This window comes from Desmodus rotundus, chromosome 12, assembly GCF_022682495.2.
Source record: "Desmodus rotundus isolate HL8 chromosome 12, HLdesRot8A.1, whole genome shotgun sequence".
Taxonomy (NCBI): domain Eukaryota; kingdom Metazoa; phylum Chordata; class Mammalia; order Chiroptera; family Phyllostomidae; genus Desmodus; species Desmodus rotundus.
Window position 1 is genome coordinate 43,013,611 of NC_071398.1, and position 22,574 is coordinate 43,036,184.

Sequence of the window (22,574 nt, forward strand, 5' to 3'; positions counted from 1 at the left end):
CACATTGATGTTTCTCTCCCTCTCTTTCTCCTTCCCCCCTCTCTAAAAATAAATAAGTAAAACCTTTTAAAGAAATGCAAATGTTTCTTAAAAGAAATAAAGTAAAAAAAACTCTGTAGCAATCAGTGAGTCCTGTGAGTCCTTCTACCAAGTGATTGAAACTGGAGATTGTTTGGGGGAACCCTGAACTTGCAGTTGGTGTCAGAGTGAGGGCCCAGTGGGGCTTCGGAGGGTTACTTTTGTCCTGTTCCCTGTCCCTTCCAGGGGTGTGTTGAACTGTCCTTTAGGGCTTGCTCCCTTTGGTTCAGGTGCGCTGCCTTTCAGTGAAAAGTTTTCATAACCCTGTGAGCCAACGTTGTCCAGCCACTTCTCCAGCCTCCTCCACGGGAGTTTCACTCGTGGCAGCTGGGGGAATCGGCAATTATAATTATTGTCCCATGACTGTACCAACGGTCAGGCACCCACACTCGGCCAGAACTTTGCTCCCACTCACTGCAAGAGGCCGAAGAGCAAAACAAGTGTGCGGGAATGACCCAGTGTCCTCCTCCGGCCCGTCCACGGTCGCTCAGGGAGAGAGGGGAGGGGCTGCACAGAGGGGCTCAAGGAAGCTGGGGGGCAATGAGATGTGTTCACTGTCTTCAGGGTGGTTGGTGGTGGTTTGACCTATATGTCAGAACCAAATTATATCAAAGTATACGCTTTCTATACGTACGTTATACTTGTGTCACTGACACCTCAAGAAAGCTGCTTTGGAAAAAACTCGGGATGAGACAGAGTAAGTGTCTACTTAGACACAGAGAAAAGGGACTGAAAGAGGCTGTGACAGGAGAAAGGGTACAGGATGGGCCCTGCTGGTGCGGCTCGGTGGACCGAATGCCGGAGTGTGGACGGAAGGGTCGCCTGTTTGATCCAGAGTTGCGGGCCGGGTCCCCGGTAGGGGGCGCGCGAGAGGCAACCACACATTGATATTTCCCACTCTACCTTGCTCCCTTCCCCTCTCTAAAAATAAATAAATGAAATCCTTTTTTAAAAAGGGGATATAGGATGAGAACTGCTAGGTTTTTTTAGGTGCGGGGCCAGCGCAAACGCGGGGCCCCACTACCACAAATTATGCACCAAGTGTCCCACGTTAGGGGAAATCGCAGGGGTCAGCACACCCGGAGTGCAGTGGCTGAGCCTCCCCCCCACCCCCCGGGGGGAAACCACGTTGGTGATCATGGCATCTCCCCTGCTGTGGGGGGGGGGGGCGGTGTAAGGAAACTGCTAGTTTTTATTACACACCTTACAGAAAGAAAGGTTTCATTCTTTAAGTGGAAAGTAAAAACACATTGATGTGATCACGCCATATTTGGGGAACCGAAGCATTCTGTTCGATCCCCATCCCCTCATCTAATTAGTGGCCAGGTCTGTAATTGTCACGTGACTCTGAGGTTTACTATTCACAGATACAGAGGGTGAGGCCTGGGAAGGGCGCAGTTACGAGAGCGCTGAGGCGGCTCCCTGAGGGCAGTGCAAGTGGATTGCACAGGAACTCAGGGAATTTGGAGAGGGTGGGAAACTGCACCTGGACTGTGGCGTGGCTTCCTGGACTGTGTCTGTGATAAGAAAAAAAAAAAAAAAAAACTGCTTTAAACAGAAAATCATGACTCCTCCCACCCCCGTGGCGCATTAATAAACTTGCCTTTTATTCATTAGTTTTCTCATTTCCCATCTAAGGCGAATGCCCAGCGTAGATTGTGGGGCGCATGTGGAATGCAGGTAGTAGCCTATCTGCTCTGTGCTGGGAGAGCCGCTAAAGGAAGGTGCTGTGCGGAGCCTTCTGAGTTGGGGAGGGCACACCTCTAAATGGCTCCTATGAAAACGGGCACTTATTTTAAAAACAACTTTTATTTATTTTTAGAGAGAGGGGCAGGGAAGGAGAGAGGGAGAGGAACATCAATGTGTGGTTGCCTCCAACGCTCCCCCTACCAGGGACCTGGCCCACAACCCAGGCATGTGCCCTGACTGGGAATCGAACCAGTGCCCCTTTGGTTTGTAGGCTGGCGCTCAATCCACTGAGCCACACCAGCCACAGCTAAAATGGGCACTTATTTTTTTATCATCTCCTACTCCTTCTCCCTATTTTTTCATCTCCTTTGCTTTCTTCCCCCTCATTTTCAGCCCTCTCATTTAAAATATTTGATTTGAATACATTTCTCCAACAATTAATGTAAAGCATTAGTAAGAGGGCAAATCCCGTTTCTCCCTGACAATTCAATGTGCCGTGTGCCTCCTAAACAGGGTGTGCCTCGGTTTCCCAAGTAGCCAAGAGTGATGAAATCACTGGCCAGAGAGATGATTAGATTCAACCTCCAGAGCCTCTCCCCTCCCATAGTTGGAAGGTTTAAAGTTCTGCCAGGTCTTTCTGATGCTCAGCCTCCAACCTGAGTCACCCTATTAGTAATACCCAGAATACAAAAACCACCCTACACAAGGTGGCCTCCGTAACATGCACCAACCAGGGACAGCCAGATGCCGTCCAGGACCCAAGGCCAGTACCTCAGGTGTGGACCTCCCATCAGCCAAGGTGTGGGGCCCCCTACCAGCTGCCTCGCTGGAACCGCAACCCTCATGCCTCTCTCCCCTACAGTTCTCTTCCTCCTGCTCTTCCCACTGGTGCTCGGAGGTCCCCATCCCTCTGAAGGTGAGTGTGGTTGTGGGGGGCAGGGAAGTCAGGCCCCTCTCAGTGGCCGTGCAGCAGTGAGGGACGTAGAGCTTCCACCTCCGTGCTCCTGCTCAGCTGAAATGCCGGCCCCAGTGAGGAATTCTGACCCACCTCCCACCCCGGAGGGCCTGGGGGTAGCCCCTGTGAGCATCCCCCAAGCCATCCCCTTGTGCTAGTGTGGGTGCTGGGGAGAAGGGAGCGCCTCTCGGGAGGGAGCAGAAATCTGCTCGTCTTCTGGGGCTGACAGGGGGAAGGGCAGTGATCGCCTGAGTCACTCGCCAAAGACAAAGACCCCGTTCCACTAAAGGCCCTGCTGGTGAAGCTTTTCTATCAAGTCTCCCTTCTTTCAACCCTACTGGCACCCACCAGCTGACAGTCACCCTCAGTCTGTACAACACCCCCATGAAGAAGAAGAGACCCTTTTAGGGATGGAAAAAGTGTGGCTCAGCTCGGGGTGAAGTTCATTGCCTGAGGCCACATGGGCAGGTGGAGGGAAGGACAGGGCTTGAATCCTGACCTGGCTGAGGAGTTCCTCTGTCTCCTACTTTTCTGAGCAAATTTCTAGCAGGAGGGACATTAGTTTCAGCCCAGGCAGGAGCCCAAGGACCAGGTAAGTGTAGTGAGGGGTGGGGGATGGAAGGAATGTGGGGAATGAGCCAAGAGAAAATGGCGTAGCTCCTGAGACAGCGGGGCAAGAACGGAGGGAAAGGGACCAGTGTCTCAGGCTTGCCCCCACAGAGGACGGGCTCAGCCTGCCCCGCTCGGTCTGCTCTCCCTCCAGTTCCCAGGCCCAGCACCCATTTGGTCAGTCTCACGGGTGGACAGGGTCATCTCACTGTCCCATTGTCATTTGGTAACCCGAGTGAGGCTGGTCATCACTGTGTAGGACCCTAAGCCACATGCATTTTGGCTGTGACCCGGTGGCACCCAGGTCAGCGGTGGGTAGCCTCGCTCACAGGGTCAGGTCAGGAGCCACTGAGGGTCTGAGAACTTAGTGCAGATCCCACCTGTGGGCTGGGAAGAAGGGGGATGGGAGAGGAGGCGGCCAGAGAAGAGGGGCAGGGCTGCTCTGGCACAGAGGCGAATGGGACATCGGACACAGGCGCTGGGTGAGAGATGAATGGAGGACACAAAGATGACACGGGAAGACAGTGGGCCTCCACTCAGGACCGGCCAGGCCTGATGCTCAGCTGTCTGGCCCCCAGGAGAGGTGCTGGTGGTGAGAGAGGAGAGGTGGCGACTCTGTGGCACCGTGGCCCTGGACCCCAAGAACCCACAGTGGAGCTGCTGCAGAAACTTCTACCTCTTCCATCGCCCCACACAGAGGTGCTGCCAAGCCTTCGACACAGAAATATTCTTCATCGTCCCCCTGGACCACAAAAAGCTGGATGCTGACGACTGCAAGACATACGCCCAGGGGGCCCTAGGTAGGCGTTGCCCCACCAGCAGCTCCCCATTCTGGTCCTCTAGTGCTTGGGGGGCCACGGAGACCCTTTCTTCTCTCCTTCTTTTTACTTTGATGAAAAGTAAAAAGAAAAGTAAACTGTACTATTAACAGGCTAGTGATGTGGGTCTTATTGTTTCCTCTTATTGATTAAATTTTAAATGAGTGTCACAGAAACACAAGAGAACAAGCATGATGTCCTTTCAGAGACGCAGCGCCTCCAAGGTCCAAAAGCGAGCCTCTCCCGACAGTGCGCCCCACCAGCCCGCGGTGCCACAGGAGACCCAGGGGTGGCGCACTAGCCCACGGTCACGTGCAGTAAGTATTCCACCTGGCAGGGCAGCCCAGCAGTCCACAGAAGCACAGGAGGGGACTTGACAGAGGCATCAGAGGCAGAACCCTTGGAACCAACCGGATGCCACAGGTGTGACTCTCCAAGCCCAGACTTTAGAGATACTGCCGGAGGTAACTAGGCAGAGGCTGGGCTTAAACACTCAGCACCGAGGTGATGGGCGAGGTTCTGCTGAGGACCCCACTTCTCGGGTGGGTGGTTGGTGTTGGGGGTTCTGCTCTCATGCTCCTTGGAAAGTTGGGGAACGCCGGGGCAGCGATACTTCCCTCTGCCCCGAGACCCACTCTCCACTCTTGCCCGCCTTTCTGCCTTCTGCCTTCTGCACTCCCTGGAGGCTGAGCACCGGGAAGGACATCACCCACTCAGTTTTCTGGTGGGCAGCACGCCCACCGGATAGAGGAAGGGACGGGAGGAGGTAGAGGTGGCGCTTGGCTCCCTGGCCCCCTTCTTGGCTGGGCCACCACGTGAACACCTGCACATCTGGGACCCGTTCCTTCTGAGATGGAGGGTGGTATCAGCCCTGCCCTGTCCAGCCCCGGGGGCCCCAGCACCCCTCCCTAAGTCCCTCCTCCCTGCCCACACCTGCACTGGAGTCTACAGTAAATGCAACTAACAAAGCAAACAAACAGAAAAACCTCCCATAGCTCCCAGGGCTCTGAGGGGGCTCGTTAGCCTGGCCACTGAAGGTCCTGCCCAAATCTGCCCTCCCAGCTCATCTCCCCCGCTCCTGCCCTGCTCCTGCCGCTCCCACCTCTGTGGCAGCCATGTCTTGGCACATGCTGTGCCCTCTCTTGGGACACCAGCCCTTCCCCAATGGCTGCTTAGGCTGAAGCTCCTCTGGACAGCAGCTCACGAATGCATGGAGGCCAGGGGTCCGCCCCTCCTCCGAGACCCCTTAGAAGGCGGGTGCAAAGCATTATTGGATGATCCCTGCCTTGCACATATGTACATATCTGCCAACATGTGTGCATAGCTCCTTCTCTGCACACACATTAGGACAGGAAACACAGCTAAAAGGTAACAGTGGTCATTGCCGGGTGTGGGGATCGCTGGTGATGTTTGCTCTGCATGTTATGTTTCCAGTGTTTGCTGAGTCTTCCATATGAGCCTGCTATGCCTTGAAACATGCAGAAAGCAATGCCTGGGAAACAAAGAAATGACCGGAATGGAAGTGCCTCCTGTATCGACTTTGCTAACTCGCCTCTGATCAGCGCCTTCAGCTCCCTCCTCCCTGGCTTCACACCACACGCCTTCCGCCTTTGTTGATTTTAAACTGCACCCTTTCACTGGACAAACTGGAACCATGTGCATATCAGCTTTTCTAAGTCCTGTGAGCCCTTCTAGCAAATCATTGAGCCTGAGGGTGGTTTGGGGGACTGGTAACACAAGGAGATTCATGGATTCAAAGATATAACTTATATAAAATCATTCACAGAGCCCTGGCTGGTGTGGCTCAGTGGACTCGATTCTGGCGTGCGAACCAGGTGGTCGCGGGTTCGATTCCCAGTCAGGGCACATGCCTGGGTTGCCGGCCAGTCCCCCCCCTAGGGGGCACGAGAGAGGCAACCACACATTGATGTTTCTTCCCCTCTCTTTCTCCCTCCCTTCTCTTCCTTAAAAATAAATAAAATCTTAAAAAGAAAATCATTCACACAGTGCCTGGAACCCAAGAAACATGGAATGGAAAAGATTCATTTCCTCTGTGCTTCAGTTTCCTCCAACATGGGGGTCACAATCATCCTGCACTGGGGGGAGGGGTGCTTGTAACGTGGGGTGAAGAAGCGCTTCCCAGACAAGGGAGGAAGAACGAGAGCCACAGCGGAAAAGATGGGGCATCTGGCTCCTCAGACAGAAAAGCTTTCGCAGGACAGAAGAAACCACAAATTAGCATTAAGGCCAAGTAAAGGAGGCTTTACTCACAGGAATTCAAATGTCCAATAAATAGCTGAAAATGTGCCAAGCCCACCAGGGATCGTCAGGGAAGCAGAGACCGCACCCTCCAGGCCAACCTTCTCGCCCCAAGCTCCGGAGACAGCGTGCCAGGAAGTATTCTCATCTCGCCCTGGCTGGGGTGGCTCAGCGGGTTGAGGGAATCAAAAGGTCGCCTGTTCAATTCCTGGTCGGAGCACATGTCTGGAGTGCAGGCCAGGTCCCGGTTAGGGGTGTACAAGAGGCAACAGGTAGATTCTTCCTTTCCCTCCCTTCCCCTCTCTTTAAAATTAAATAAACTTTTTTTAAAACAAGATTTTATTTATTTTTAGAGAGAGGGGAAGGGAAGGGGAAAGAGAGGGAGAGAAATATCAATGTGTGCCTGCCTCTTGCATGGCCCCCACTGGGGACCTGGCCTGCAACCCAGGCATGGGCCCTGACTGGGAATGGAACCAGCGACCCTTTGGTTAGTAGGCTGGCGCTCAATCCACTGAGCTACACCAGCCAGGGCTAAAAAATAGATAAAATCTTAAAAAAGGAAAAAAGAAGGTATCTGCATGTCAAACAAAGGGGTGGTGCACTGGGAGAAAGACTGAACAGTGTAACAAAAGTGGACGTGGTACATTAAATAATTGTCCCCAGATATGTCCACACCCCAATCCCCAAATCGGTGAACCTCACTTCCACAGCAAGAGGACTCTGCGGAGGGGATGCACCTAAGGGTCCTGAGATGACCCCAGATGAGCCAGGGGGCCCTGAATGCGACCTGAGCGTCCTCACTAGAGCCGGGGGGGGGGGGGGGTTGCAGGGAGGGAGGGACAGTGGGCAGGGAGGTGGCGCCGGGAAGAGATGCCCACACCCAAGCCCCTGGGAGGCGTGTGTTGTGTAATGTGGCGAGAGGGTCTTCGTGGATGTCACCAATTTAGGGAACTCAAGATGAGCTCGTCCCGCATGATGCAGGCGGGCCCTACAACCAGGGATAGGTGGTCTTACAAGAGAACAAAGAGAAGACACAAACACCCAGAGGAGAAGGCCAGGTGAGGACGGAGGCAGAGCCACCACCAGAAGCTGGAAAAGGTGAGGTAGGTCCTGCCCGGAGTCTTTGGAGGGAGGCCAACTCTGCCAGCACCTCGATCTCAGCTCAGGGGTTTGTGGGCTCCGGAGCTGTAAGGGGATAGAGGCGTATTGCTCTAAGCCAACAAGTTTCGGGTAATTTGTTCACAGCAGCCACAGGAAACTAGTCAGATGGACAAAAGGCTTGAACCAATACAATTACGACTTTTGCAAAAGAAGATAATAAGAATAGCCAATAAATACATGCAAACTTGCTTGACATCACTGCTCATCAGAGAAAGACAAAACCACAGTGAGATACCACTACCTACCCGCCAGGATGGCGAAAACGCAGAAGGAGGAAGAGAAAACACGGAACACTGTTTGGCGCATGGTCAGGGACATGCAGCTACTGGAACGCTCATGCATGGGGTGGGGGGAGACAGAGAGTGGGCGGGGCATGTCATACGAGACAGTCACTTTAAAAAACACTGCCAGCCCCGGCGCAGTGGATTGCCTGCCGGCCTGTGAACTGAAAGGTCGCCAGTTGGGTTCCCACTCAGGGCCCATGCCTGGCTTGTGGGCAAGTTTCCCAGTGGGGGGCGTGCCAGAGGCAACCACACATTGATGTTTCTCTCCCTCTCTTTCTCCTTCCCTTCCTCTCTCTCTAAAAATAAATTAAATCTAAATAAATAAATAAATAAAAATTTTAAAAAAGATAATAAAAGAATTGTTAAATAACACTGGCAGTTTCTCCTAAGGACAAACTTCTGATTGGCCTATGGCCCAGCAATCCCACGCCTAGATATTCCCAAGGGAAACGAACGCAATGCCCACCAAAGCCTCATGCCAGGGTGGTCCTAGCAGCTTAATCCATAACAGCCAAAGCTTGGAGACAACCTGTGGGCTGATCAATCAGCCGGTAAACAGTGTGTTGCCATCTGCTGCGGAATACTACACAGCAATGAAAAAGAACACTCGATCGCTACACAGAACAGCACAAACGGATCCGTCAGATCTTACGCTGAGCAAAAGAAGCTACGTCCAAAAAAAGAACATTGCAGATACTAGGTCCAGGAACAGACAAATCTAACCTACAGAGATAGCTTCAGAGTAGCGGTTTACCTGGGCCAGGGTCTATGTGTGACGAAGCAGGAGACAGCCTTCGGGGCCCTGGAATGTCCTCCGTGCCCATCTGGGTGCCGGCCACACGTGTACACCCCTTTGGGAGAGTGCCCCGAGCCGTATACAGTGCGGTTTACACACATCACTGTATGTTTGTTTTGTTCCAACTTAAAAAAAAAAAATAGAAGAAAAGGGAAACATCCAATAAGAAAAACGACTCGAGGTTAGAAACAGCTTTTACAATCCAGAAAAAATAAATTGCTCGATAAAATGTGAGCTATCAAAATACCCATGTCCAGAGTTGAGAAATTATTTTTTTTCTCCCAGGCAACAGCAGAAAGTCATAGAAGTATCCGGAAAACCCAGGCCCTGCACACGCCAGCGAAGTGGAACAGGCTTATCCCTTCTGCAACAGAGGCCAGAGCCACTCAGGACGGGCCAGCACAGAGATTGTGGGAGATAACAAACATTCACAGTTGTATCAAGGTGTTAAATGTGGGAGCCACGTGAGCAGGAAGTAATACTTGTGTCAGGAGGGGGAGGGCGTGAGGCTGGAGCACCCGGAGGAACTCCATCTTTACCTGAAATCATCTCATTTTTCTCTAGGTCCCTGCCTTTGTGCACAACTTAGCTGGGACTTCGTTTGGGAAAGGTGCAGAGAGCAGAGCCCCCACGCCCTCCCACTGTCCCTGCCTGGGACATGACTAGCCGAGCACCACGCCCACGTGGCTGTGGGCGCCTCAAAGGAGGTGCAGACACGGGGGCAGCATGACAACTGGCCACATGTCCCTAGGAGATGCTCGGGCTTCGGTGGGACGTGGTCATTCTGGGGATGCCAAGGTCTGGAAGACAAGCTTCAACCTCATTTGACAGGCCCCCATCTAAACGGGAAGGTTCTCCACATGCAGCACTTCTCCCAGAATCTTTTCTTTTCTTCTTCTTTTTTTAAGAATAGTTGCCTCTCACATGCCCCTAGCTGGGGACCTGGCCTGCAACCCAGGCATGTACCCTGACTGGGAATTGAACCAGCAACCTTTCAGTCTGCAGGCTGGCGCTCAGTCCATTGAGCTATACCAGCCAGGGCCAGAACATTTTCAAGATAACACATGACATTCACCAGCCAGACGGAAAGACTGAAGCTGGCTCTCAGTTCCACCGGCGAACTTCTGTGTGCTGCAGGTTTTTAATGTGGGGCGGTGAGCAAAGCCCAGGCCCAAGGCTCGGAGAGAGTCCACGGGGCTGCCATGAAGAGCGCTGGCCTCCCAGCCCGGGGTCCCGGGTCGATAGATGGATATTACTATTATTTTCTCCCACGGGCCCAGGACATGCTGGAGGAAACAGGACACCTGTGACGAAAGACACAGGTTCTCCCCCAAATCAGTCCTGCCACAAAAAGACATCAGCTTTTTTCTTTCCCTCCAAGGAAGTTGAGAAGCTGTTTTCAGAAATTCATTTCAACAATAAGTGAGTAGATACACAAACTGCGGTACATGCATTCAATGGAATATTATTCAGCAGTAAAAAGAAATGAACTCGTAAGCCACGAAAGACACTGAGGAATTTTAAATGCATCTTGCTAAGTGGAAGAAGCCCATCTGAAAAGGGTACGTGCTGTATGATTCCAACTATGTGACATTTGGCAAAGGCAAAACTATGGAGACAGTGAAAAGATCCACGGCTGCCAGGGTGAGGGGCGGGAGGGACGGCTAGGTGGGGCACGGTGGGTTTTTAGGGCACTGGAGCATCCACTCTGTAGGGCGCTGTAATGGTGGATATGTGTCCTTATACATTAGTCCAAACCCGCAGAAGCTACACCACCAAGAGCAACTGCAATGTAAATTATGTATCTATCCATCTATAATGCATCAGTATCGACTCGTCAAGTGTAACACACGCCCTGGTCCAGGGGCTCAATTGGTTGGACCACTGTCCTATACACCAAAAAAGGGTGTGGGTTCAATCCCCAGTCAGGGCGCCTATGGGAGGCAGCCAGTCAGTGCTTCTCTCTCACATCCACATTTCTCTCTCTCTCTTTCCCCCTCTCCCTAAAAATCAATAAAAATATATCCTGGGGTGAGGATTTAAAAAAGAGTGTAACACATGTAACATACTATTGCCAGATCAACTGTGTGTGTGTGGGGAGGGGCAGGGATATATGGAAACTCTTTTTTTTTCAAAATGTTTTATTTATTTATTTTTAGACAGAGGGGAAGGGAGGGAGGAAGAGAGGGAGAGAAACATCAATGTGTGGTTGCCTCTTGCACGACCCCTACTGGGGACCTGGCCAGCCACCCAGGCGTGTGCCCTGACTGGGAATCGAACCTGCAGCCCTTTGGCTCACAGGCTGGCACTCAATCCGCTGAGACACAGCAGCCAGGGATATGGAAATTCTTTGAGCTTAAGTTTTCTGTAAACCTAAAACTGCTTAAAATGAATTAATTTTTAAATTTTTATTTATTTTTAGAAAGAGGGCAAGGGAGGGAGAAAAAGAGTGAGAGAAACATCAGTGTGAAAGAAAAACACGGATCTGTTGCTGCCTCTTGTACATGCCCCATTCAGGGACCAAACACACAACCCAGGCATGCACCCCAAATGGGAATTGAACCAGCGCCCTTTTGCTTTGCAGGACAATGCCCAACCAAATAAGCCACACAGTCAGGGCTAGTATTATTTTTAAAAAATCCTTATCAAGGCCCTTGCTGGTGTGGCTCAGTTGGTTGGGCGTCATCCTGTACACCGGAAGGTTGGCAGTTTGATTCCGGGTCAGGGCACACGCCTTGGTTGCAGGTTCGAAAACCGGTCATGTACGATCAATCCTTCTCTCTCTCTCCCACGTCCTCTCTCCTTAAAATCAATAAACATATTAAAAATGCATATCAAGGAGCAAAGGCACAAGGAAACTCAGATCATTCTGAAATGACAACAAAACCGCCAGGAAGAGACTGAAATCATTTTCAAACTCTTGTCATTCAAAACACGGTGGTCTCAGCACAGGACGGACAGACAGATGACACAACAGGGTTGAGGAAGAGGTGCCTACGTCAAGGGGATGTCCTGGGAGCTGCTATCCAGTCTCAGGAGGGGAGGGGAAGGGTAGACCATCCCACGCACTTTGGTCAATTCATTTGGAAACTGGAGAACCCAGACCCTGGCCTTACGCTTGTCAAAAAAGAAAACAAAACACAATGTGTAACCCTAGTGAATGACTTAAACACAAAGAGAACTGGAATAAAGTATCGGAAGAAAGCAGAGTTGAAGATATAAATCCTGGAGGTAGAGGCGCCCATCTCAGATCAAGGCAGAAAAAACAAACACGTGAAAGAAAACAGACTAATAAGTTTGGTTACTTTACAATGAAAAATTTCAGGACTTACGGCCAAGATGGAAGCTAGGTAGATACACTGTGCCTCCTTGCACGACCGAAAGAAGGACAACAACAAATTTAAAAACAAAACCCAACCAGAACTGCCAGAAAAATTGACATGTATGGAAGTCCATCAACCAAGGAGTTAAAGAAGAAACATTCATCCAGATTGGTAGGAGGGGCAGAGACGGGCAGCCGGGCGGAGAGGACTTGAGTCAAGGCGGCAGCTGGAGGACCACGTGGTCCCACATTCACGGGCAGATAAACTGGGAGGAACAACTGGGGATGAGACAGACCACACAACCCAGGGCTCCAGTGCGGGGAAATAAAGCCTAAAAACCTCTGACTGAAAACACCTGTGGGGGTTGAGGCGGTGGCAGGAGAGACTCCCAGCCTCACAGGAGAGTTCGTTGGAGAGACCCACAGGGGCCTAGAACATACACAAACCCACCTACCTGGGAATCAGCACCACAAGGACTCAATTTGCTTGTGGGTAGCGGGGGAAGTGACTGAAAGCGGGGGGGGGGGGGGGAGCTGAGCAAGCGTCATTGTTCCCTCTTGGACCCCTCCCCCACATACATAGTCACAGCGCAGCTACGTGAGTTGCCCCGCCCTGGTGAACACCTAAGGCTCTGCCCCTTATTACGTAACAGGTGCGCCCAGACAAAAAATATGGCCCAAATGAAAGAACAGATCAAAGCTCCAGAAAAAATACAACTAAGCTATCAAAATGCCCATGTCCAGAGTTGAGCCAACCTATCAGATGCACAGTTCAAAATACTGGTAATCAGGAAGATCACAGAATTGGTTGAATATGGTCGTAAATTAAAGGAAAAAATGAAGGTTATGCTAAGTGAAATAAAAGAAAATGTACAGGGAACCAATAATGATGGGAAGGAAACTGGGACCCGAATCAACAATTTGGAGCAGAAGGAAGAAGGAAACATTCAACCAGAACAGAATGAAGAAACAAGAATTTTAAAAAATGAGGAGAGGCTTAGGAACCTCCAGGACATCTTTAAACATTCCAACATCTGAATTATAGGGGTGCCAGAAGGAGAATAGGAAAAGTAAGAAATAGAAAACTTATTTGAAAACATAATAAAGGAGAACTTCCCCAATCTGGCAAAGGAAATAGACTTCCAGGATGTCCAGAAAGCTCAGAGAGTCCCAAAGAAGTTGGGCCCAGGGAAGCACATACCAAGGCATATCATAATTACATTACCCAAGATGAAAGAGAAGGAGAGAATCTTAGAAGCAGTAAGAGGAAAGGAGACAGTTATACACAAAGGAGTTCCCATAAGACTGGCAGCTGATTTCTCAAAAGAAACTGCAGGCAAGAAGGGGCTGGAAAGAAGTGTTCCAAGTCATGAAAGGCAAGGACCTACATCCAAGATTACTCTATCCAGCAAAGCTATCATTTAGAATGGAAGGGCAGATAAAGTGCTTCCCAAATAAGGTCAAGTTAAAGGAGTTCATCATCACCAAGCCCTTATTATATGAACTGTTAAGGGACTTAGCTAAGAAAAAGAAGGTGATCAAAACTATGAACAGTAAAATGACAACAAACTCACAACTATCAACAATCGAGCCTTAAAAAAACAAAAAGAAAAACGAACTAAGCAAACAACTAGAACAGGAATAGAATCACAGAAATGGAGATCACATGGACGGTTTTCAGCAGGGAGGGGGTGGGGGGAGAATGGGGGAAAAGGTACAGGGAATAAGTAACATAAATGGTAGGTACAAAATAGTGTTGGGGTCCATCCCCCCTGGTTTCAGGGACTGTAGCCTTTTGTCCCACGGCTAGAGCTGAGTGAAAAGGCCTTGGGGACATGAGCCACTAAGGAGACAGAACATTTCCTCCTGGCAGAGGTGCAGCCCCTGCCCCCCTCACTTCCCCCTGCTTGTCCCAGGCGGATGACAGGTTAGCCAAGGATGGGTAAGATCCCTCAAAGGAGGAGGGACGACCTAAGACGGGCACTGTCATGATGGGCCATCAGGGAAGGACTTGGGGGTCTTCAGAGAAGGGACAGAAAGACCTCACCCCTTGGCTTTGTCATAGCCTGAGTCCTCAGTCTTTCTGCAAGTCTCCTGGGCTCTTGGCTGCTTTGCTCCCCCTACCTGACTCAGTCTGGGAAAGACCTTGTAATGTCAAAGACCTTGTAATGGATCAGACAGCTCCCCAGGGGGAAAATCTGGCTGGAGAAAGAATATACATTGTTTCCTTTGAGACCTGCTCTGCCCTGTTGCTATGAAACAGACACTTCAGCAAAAGCCACCCATGTCCTGTGTTTCTTCACCTATTATCTGTGAATGGTGCCAGCAGCACTTTGAGTGCTCGTCAATGAGCTCTGTGTGCATACTATGCATCTCTGAGCTGAACCCAACAAAAACGCAGGGAAGAAGGTATTCAGGACCTTTGTCCTTTGAGGGACTGGTCACCTTTCTTCCCCAAGCAAATCATGCGTTGGGCATTTTTGTTTCTCATCTGCGATGACCAGAGGAGTTCTGCTGGCGGAGCCCCCCATCAAAATAGAGAGGGGGAGGGTAAGAGTAGTATGGGAAATGAAGAAGCCAAAGAACTTATATGTATGACCCGTGGACATGAACTAAAGTGGGGGAGTCTGGTGGGAGGTGGGTGCAGGGCAGAGGGGAATAAAGGGGAGAAAAAAATGGGACAACTGTAATAGCATAATCAATAAAATATATTTAAAACAATAAATACATAAAATGAGAAGCTTCAGTAGGACAAAACACACCAGAAACAGACGTGAAAGGGACAGACAGGAAAAACAGCCATGTTTCAAAAGTAATCCAAACGCCCAGTAAATGGCTGGAAAGGTGCTCAACCTACAGATAAGCAGCACAGCCACCAGATGCAAAGAGCAGCACAGAGAACATAGTCAGTGATATTATAGTAACTCTGTGTGGGGTCAGGTGGGTGCTAGAACTGTAGGGGGAATCACTTCATAAATGATATAAGTGCCTAACCACTGTGCTGTACGCCTGAAACTGTCACTAATGTAAAATACTGAGTGTCGGCTATGACCGAAAAGTGAAACTCAAAAATATATAAACAATAATGAAATTCCATCGCGCACTTCTGTGGTTTGAAGAATAAAAAGTATGGCGGTTGCAGGTGTTGACAGTTCCTCTGCCTCTCCAAGCTTCTAGGGGGCATTTTTGCATTAAGTGTAAACATTTTTAACATATTCAGTTCTTTTTAGCTCTTGGTATCTCCCCCAGGAAAGGGGCACACTAGCCAGAGAGGCCCATGCAGACTGCTCAGCATCACAACAGGAGAGAACGGGACACATCCATGCCCACAGTGTGGGGGTCTCAAGCGAGGCTGGCCTGGCCAGGTGACTCCTGAGAGGGGTCTGCCAAAGGTCACCTCCACTGGTGACAGGATTCCTTCCAAGGAGGGGACTTCGGTTTCTCTGAAATGGTTCAATTATTACGAAGAAATTGTGACGTTTAGAAAAAATAAATATTGAGGCGCGGGGATGTGCCAATCCGCTGAGCCACACCAGCCAGGGCTGAGATTTTTTTTTTTTTAAGATTTTATTTATTTATGTATTTTTAGAGAGAGCAGAAGGGAGGGAGGGGAACGTCAATGTGCTAGAGAAACATCGATCAGTTGGCTCTCACGCCCCCAACTGGAGACCTGGCCTGCAACCCAGGCCTGTGCCCTGACCGGGAATCGAACTGGTGACGCTTCAGTTCACAGGCCGGCGCTCAATCCACTGAGCCACACCAGCCGGGGCTCTGGGATATTAAGACGCTCAGAATTCCACTTCTCCCCACCTTCACTGTCTCTACCTGGTCCGGCCACCATCACTCCCCTTCTGGACAGTTACAGCTGCCTCTGCACCAGCCCGGTAGCTTTGCCTGGCACAGCCTGTCCCCACATGGCTGTCACAGGGTCCATTAAAACTGTCAGCTCACATTTCCCCTCTGCTCAGACCCCTCCTGGTGGCTACTGCCTCACCCAGAGCAAAAGCCCAAGTCTTTGCGTGGCCCAAGGCAGCCCCCTTATACAGGTTTGTGCAACACATATGTGAACACGCTTTCATGAAACAGAGGAAGAGAGGAGAAAGTAACAGAGTGCGTCACATATGGCAAGGGCGAGTACTGTTGAGCAAAACTTTTGTTCTAACAAGATATTAATATACAGTGTATGAGATGGTAAAATATAATCCATATTATATAATATAAACAATAGGGTTTATATGCTTATAATACATATTAGGTATATAACTATATATGTCTGTAGTTTTTATGAAATGGAATGCAATAAAATAGGTAATAGGCTGCACATATTAAGGGAATGATTCAGTGAAATTATATGTACACACACAACATATAATGCACAATGTTATGTATTTCCTAAAATGTTTTTATGAGGGGGAACCTAAAAAACCCCAGAATTACCATATCTTCTGGAGGGCGGGCCCCTGTAGTACACTCACCTGCTAGGTAAGTGTTCTAGACACCCATCTGCATCAGTGTACCAGCTGGTGTTGTTGTGAGAGGCTGCGTTCGGCTTCAGTAAGTTTTTTTTGAGACTCAGTGTGTTTGCCCATTTCACGATGGGTGGTTTATGAGTGTACCTGCCCACACCACACTGAATGGTCAGCAGTTTTTGACCCAAAACAGCATGAACCCCATGCCCCACCCTCCCTATTCACCTGATCTCACCGTGAGTGACTTTTGTTTCCCTAGATGAAAAAAGTCCTCAAAGGGAAACGTGTTGCAGATGTGGAAGAGGTGAAACAAACAAAAAAACAAAAACGAAAACAGAAGCACTAAAAAGCATCAAAATCGACAAGTTCAAAAACTGTTCTGAGCAGTGGAAGAAACGTCTCAATAGATGTACTGCATCCAATGGAGAGTAGGTGGAAGGTGACTGATGTTTAAACATGTAAGAATAAATACACAATATTTTATAAATAAATTTCATTTTGGGGGGTCTCCCCTCATATAGCCCATGATATACTATGTCACGTAATGCACCGAGTATGAGCTGCTTATAACACACACTTGGGGTGCACTGTGAATTATTATGTAAGCACTGCGTGTGTGGGTTGTACACTCTGTGCAGCAGACTGAGGTGGAGACTGAGGCCTGTGAGACCAGGGTTACTGTGGAGCCTCGGGCGCAGCTCCCGGAGGTGGGAGTGCAGGAAGCAGGCCGGGGCGGGGAGAAGCTGAAGGGAATGCAGTGGCCCAGCAGTCCAAGTGATGGGGCGCCTGGAGCCGGCGGGACCCTCCAGCTGTGCCAGCTGGGGCAAGGGGGCTGGCCCCCGTTCTCCTCCCCCCTCCACCCACCCCTTCCCCCTGACTCCTCTGTCCCAGGGGTTGGTAAACTCTTCCTGTAAATGGTGAGGCAGCACGTGTTTCCACCTTCGCAGGCAGTAGGGTATCTCTAGCAAATACTCAGTTCTGCTACTGAAAATAGATAAATGGATGAGTGTGGCTGTGGACACTGGCTTTGGCCTCGGGGCTTTATAGTCCACTAACACTGCTCTGTTCTGGTAACAGGAGCTCTCGCTCTTCCAGGAGGCAGCCAATCCCACACCCGCCTCACGGCCTCGGTACAAACTAACAGCCCTTTCTCACTCCCAGGCAGCTGCCTTCTGGGCTCATCGCAAATGTTGCTTCCCCCCTGACCCCCGATCTAAATCAGCCATCCCCATTACTCGTCAACTTTGACACAGGGTTAGTTCTTTACTCCTTCTCCTTCTTTTTTGCATTTTTAAAATTGATTTGAGAGAGAGCAGTATCCACTCGTCTCTCCACCCATCCATGCATTCACTGGTTGATTCTTGTTTGTGCCCTGACTGGGAATTGAACACACAACCTTGGTGCATCGGGATGATGCTCCAACCAACTGAGCCACCACCCAGCCAGGGCAGGTCTTTATTTTTCCTGCCCCTCCCTGGCACCAGATGTCAGCTCCACATCTTGTCCCCGCTGGTACTCATCTGCTAGAGCAGGCCGAGCATGCAGTCGGCGCTCAGCAAACATGTGTTCAACATGTGGGCAGACAATGCCCATTCTCTCTCCTTTGGGAATGCTCCTCCTCTCCGTCCTTGGGGCTGGGGACCCAGCCTAGCCACTCGGCAGCAAGTGGCTCATACAGGGGTGATCACACAGGCCAATGGATCAGGCAGGGGCTTTACGAAGTCCCATTTCCTCCTGGGGAGGCTCTCCCGGGGCACCGGCCAGCTGAACAGGGAAACCAACACAGGAGACAAGGGGGCCTGCCAGGAGATGGGAGGGGCAGAGCCCTCGGGCCAGTCTGAGGCTTTTGTTGCCGTGTGGGTGGGTTTCTGTCTTTCCTCCCTGAAGTCCTGAGTGCCTCAGGAGGGGAGGAGTCTGGCCCCTAACTCCCCAATAATTAGAGGCCAGGCAGGTAACACTGGGAAAAAAATGTCTGTACGTGCCTGTCTCCCCACCAGACCGCAAGTCCTGTGAGGGAGGGTGGGGGCTGTCTCAGTGTCTGTCACCGCTGGGACCACACCCGGCACAGACAGGGCAGGGCCCCTAATGGGCAGCTGGGTGGCAGTTTCTTAAATGAAAGAATAAACAAAGGACGTTTTTGCTGACAAGGACTTTTCAAATGTGAAAAAAAGAATGGAGCAACTTTAAGACAACCAACTGGAATTACAAATTTATTCTAACCCCTCAGCCCAGGTCACACATGCATACAAAATTTTTGCTAGTATGAAGTCAGAGCGATGAGCCCTGCATGCTCTGGCCTCGTGCATTTTGAGAGGGGGTCTCTCCACTTCGCACACCCTGATCCCACTCCCCACCCAGGGGGTGAGGCCACTGCGTTCCACAGGCCCGGCCACACGTCAGGACACACAGGGGCTGAGTTTGCAGCCTCACGGACGAGTGCAGCGCTGCACCGGGGTCAGGATGGCGTGCCGGTTAGGGGCTTGGGCTCTGGCCCAGCCTGCCCGTCTTCACCTCTGTCTTCCCTGCCTATGTGACCTTGGGCAGGTGACTTTTCCTCTGTGTGCTGCACTTTCTTCATGAATGAAACGAAGAAAATGCTATCGGGATTACGCGAAGCATTTAGAACAATGCTGGGCACCTTTCCAGAGCGCAGTAAATTCCATCTGATGGCTCTTCAATGACATGATAGGGCTGGGTGCTTGCAGTCAGCATCCCTGGCTGCCCACATCCCATGCTCCAGAGAGGTGATGGTGCCAGGTGAACCTACTCAGGGGTCACCATGGAAACCAGGCACTGAGTGGCTTACCAGGCTCCTCCATCCATCCCCCTTTCACACAGTGGTATCTCCTGCCTTCATCTAACCTGCTCAGGGCACTCCTACTTAAAATAAACCCCTCACAACCCATCTCCTTGGCTCCCTCTACACTGGCTTCTCCCCTTCTTCCACAAAGAATTAGGTGTTTCAGAACCTGGGTCTCCTGGTTTTCCATCACATCTTGTGTCCAGGTCATTCTTAACCCTCCGGGGAAGGGCAGTGAGGAAGAGAGAGAAAACCCATTTCTTGGAAAAGGGCCCAAGTGAGATGAACCTAACCCTTTTCACGAGATGCTAAGACCTGGGATGTGAGCCAGGGCTGCTCTGATGTGGGGGGGGGGGGCAACCCACTCCAAACACTGCCCCTGGGATCTCCGTGGAGAGCCCCGCCCCTCTCCCATCTGTCTGCCTCCCTCGCATCTCCCTCCTTGCCCTGCTCCTGTACTCTTCAGCACCCTGCACCCAGAACCACCTGGGCTCCTCTCTGGTTCCCCGCTGTGCCCGACTCCACTCCCTCACTGGCTGCATAGCCTTGAGCAAGCCCCTTTGCTTCCCCTGAACCTCAGTTTCCCCATCTGGGAGAGTTCATAGGCTGTCTCTCAGCTCATTCACCCCATCAGATCTCTCTCAGCATCTCTCCTAATTTAAGTGAGCTTTGCATTCATTTTGATGACTTCCTCATTCCAGGCTCCTTTAATGAGGAGACATCTACAGTCTGAAAAAATAGAACAACCTGGGGGGGGGGGAACCACACCCCTTCCTGCTTCTGTGGTGAATCCCAGAAGAGAAACCAAGTGAAGGCTAGTGCCCAGATTGTCCCTGTCACATGGGGAGAGCCGAATGGCCCAGTGTATTGGCAGGGGGTCCCAGCACACTCTTGGGGTGTAGTGTGTTCAATGGTGCCCCCCCAAAAGGCATGTCTACGTCCTTACCCATGGAACTTGGGAATGTGAGTTTATTTGCAAAAAGGGTCTTCCCTAGGTTGAGGGTGGCCCTGAACCCAATGACCGGGTGTCTTCATGGGCACCTGGAGACACCAGGAGCTGGAAGAAGAGACAGGGAAGGGTCCTCCTCCACTAGAGTTTTTGGAGGGAGCGTGGCCCTGCTGACACTTGATCCTGGATCTGTGGCCACCATATCTGTGAGAGAAGAAATTCTTGTTTTAAGCCACCAAGTGTGTGGTGATTTGTTCTGGCAGCCACAGGAAACCACTAAAGAAGGAAGACCAACCAGTGGCCCAGACCAGGGAGCCAGAGGTGGCTCTCAGAGCGGTGCAGGCAGGAGGCACCACTGAGTGAAGAGGGATGCTGGACCTGCCCAGGGCTCCACGGGAGGGAAGCAAGAGCACACAGGTCCACAGACTGAAATGCAGCATGGGAGATGCGGTCACCCAACCCACGGCTGGCAGCTGCCGGAGACAGGCCACTGAAGGAGACAGCAGGACGGGCCGAGTCAGGAAAGGCCCAGGGACGCTGGGGACAGGCAGTCAGGTGGAACATCAGGCTGGATTAGCCCTAGGCAACATCAATTTCTCCTTCTCATCAGGGGACTTGGGAGGGCACCGTGGGAGACCAGCACAGTCATTCCGGTGGGCTGTGCCTGAGACTCCAGGATGAGGGGTTTCTGTTGAAATATTCCACTTGGGGACTCAAGAGAAGGTATCACATGGATGAGGTTAAGGAAAGATATTCAGAGGATAAATAGCAGGACAGGACCCTTCCCCATGCACCCCCCCAATCCCCGCTCAAAGAGAGGGGCGATGCCCACCTACAGCCCACCTCAGAGGGTGAGAGAGACAGGAGTCCACTGAAAGACATCCATGCCTTTCAATGGTCTGTACCAACTGGTAAAAGGAAGGGGGTGTTCAGTGTAATGGGCGCGTGTCCCAGGGAAAGGTACCACTGATCAGGTAAATGGGAAGGTTGACAGGTTGAGTCAGCTCAAGTCCCAGTTCTTTTTTTCTTCTGTAGCTACAGAAGAAAACCATGAGCTAAGGTTGGAGGGGGCTATGCTGGAACGCTTCACAGTCCCAGTGGAAAGTACCACTGGTCAGTAGAGGGTGGCCAAAGGCCAAGTTCATCAAGATTCCTGTGGTTTCCGCTGGGCCAGCACAGGCAGGGGTATTGCTGAAAGAAGGCCACAGGTGGGCACACATGGCCACATCCAAGTTCAGGCTTCAGCAGCTGCCTATTTCTCCGATGCAGACACTGCCTTGGGTGTGGACCGGGCATCCGGGTCCCTGATGTAGAGCTGGGCTCGCACCTCTTGCACCTGCGCCCGCAGCTCCTCCAGGGCGCTCGGTGATGCCGCCTGCTGCACCTGCGTCTGCAGCGCCTCGACCGCCAGCGCCAGTCGGCCCACCTCGTCCTGCATCGCGCCCCAGGCGGCGCGCTGCTCCTCCTCCTTGTGGCGCTGCTGCGCCTGGTGGCGCCAGTACTCCAGCACCAGGCAGCCGCCGCCCACGATGAAGATGGTGGCCTCGCCTAGGAGTTCGGCGCCCAGCTCCGCGGCCGCCTCCTCGTTCAGTGGCTTGATGGCCGTGCCCCGGAAGCCCATGATGCGCATCTTGGTCCGCATCTCCACCCAGTGGTACACTGCAGGGGAAGAGAGGGGTCAGGCCGTGCTCTGGAGCCCCCTGCCAACCCCACCCCAACACGCCTCAGCGTCCAGGTGGGAGCGATGGCAACGTGGCCAACAGAATCGCCAGGGGGCGCTTTAATAAGACCTGCTCCAGCCTCGCCTGGAGAATGCCCGGTGGGTCACCCAGCTTGGGTTGACCTGGAGGGCATCTTTTTAAATCGCTCAGAAGATTCCGGCTAACAGCCAGGAAAGAGAAGCCCTGCCCCGGAGGGGAGGTCCTCGGACTGGGGGCTGCGAGCCTGGAGGGTCACCAGGAGGACCCCCAACCCCCCCCTCCCCCACTCCAGCACAAAGTCCCAGGAAAGTATAAAGGCTCAGTTGCCAGAAGCTTAGCTCCCTCTGCTCCTCCCTCAAGCCATCCGCTGGCCAGCCCCTGTCCTCCCCTGCCCCAGGAGAAAGCACGACCCCCTTTCTCTTTGCATTTTCCCAAAATGCGGTGTTATAGGGCTGCGGCAGAGAAAGGGCAGTTGTTAAGTGACTGTGATGACAGGGTAACCAATTCTCTTTGTTGGGCTGGTGGCTCCTACAGTGTCCATCACCCCGAAGACGGAACTAACGGTTGTGAGCTCTTCAAGGTGAGGTTTTGCAAACACCTTGGAAGCTCAAGACTTGAACGGTGCTGCTGAAACGGAAACCGCCTTGCCCGGCTGCTGCTTTGTGAAGGGAAACTCTCAGCACTT

At 51.6% G+C, this 22,574-nt stretch overlaps 2 protein-coding genes and 1 pseudogene across 2 annotated transcripts in view; all 3 read right to left on the reverse strand.

Annotated features, from left to right (window-relative positions):
- OPA3 (outer mitochondrial membrane lipid metabolism regulator OPA3) overlaps window positions 1-22,574 on the reverse strand; it is a 62,052-nt gene that overhangs the window by 4,506 nt on the left and 34,972 nt on the right. Inside the window, exon 2 of the mRNA XM_045202889.2 lies at window positions 8,608-8,774. Within this exon, the coding sequence (XP_045058824.1) occupies window positions 8,608-8,677 (70 nt within the window). The 5' untranslated portion in view covers window positions 8,678-8,774. The remainder of the gene's footprint in view (window positions 1-8,607; window positions 8,775-22,574) is intronic.
- LOC112312969 (U1 spliceosomal RNA) lies at window positions 1,071-1,214 on the reverse strand (annotated as a pseudogene).
- Window positions 18,638-22,574, reverse strand: part of LOC128779655 (optic atrophy 3 protein-like) — a 39,014-nt gene continuing 35,077 nt past the window's right edge. The window contains exon 2 of the mRNA XM_053915113.2: window positions 18,638-21,848. Within this exon, the coding sequence (XP_053771088.1) occupies window positions 21,442-21,848 (407 nt within the window). The 3' untranslated portion in view covers window positions 18,638-21,441. The remainder of the gene's footprint in view (window positions 21,849-22,574) is intronic.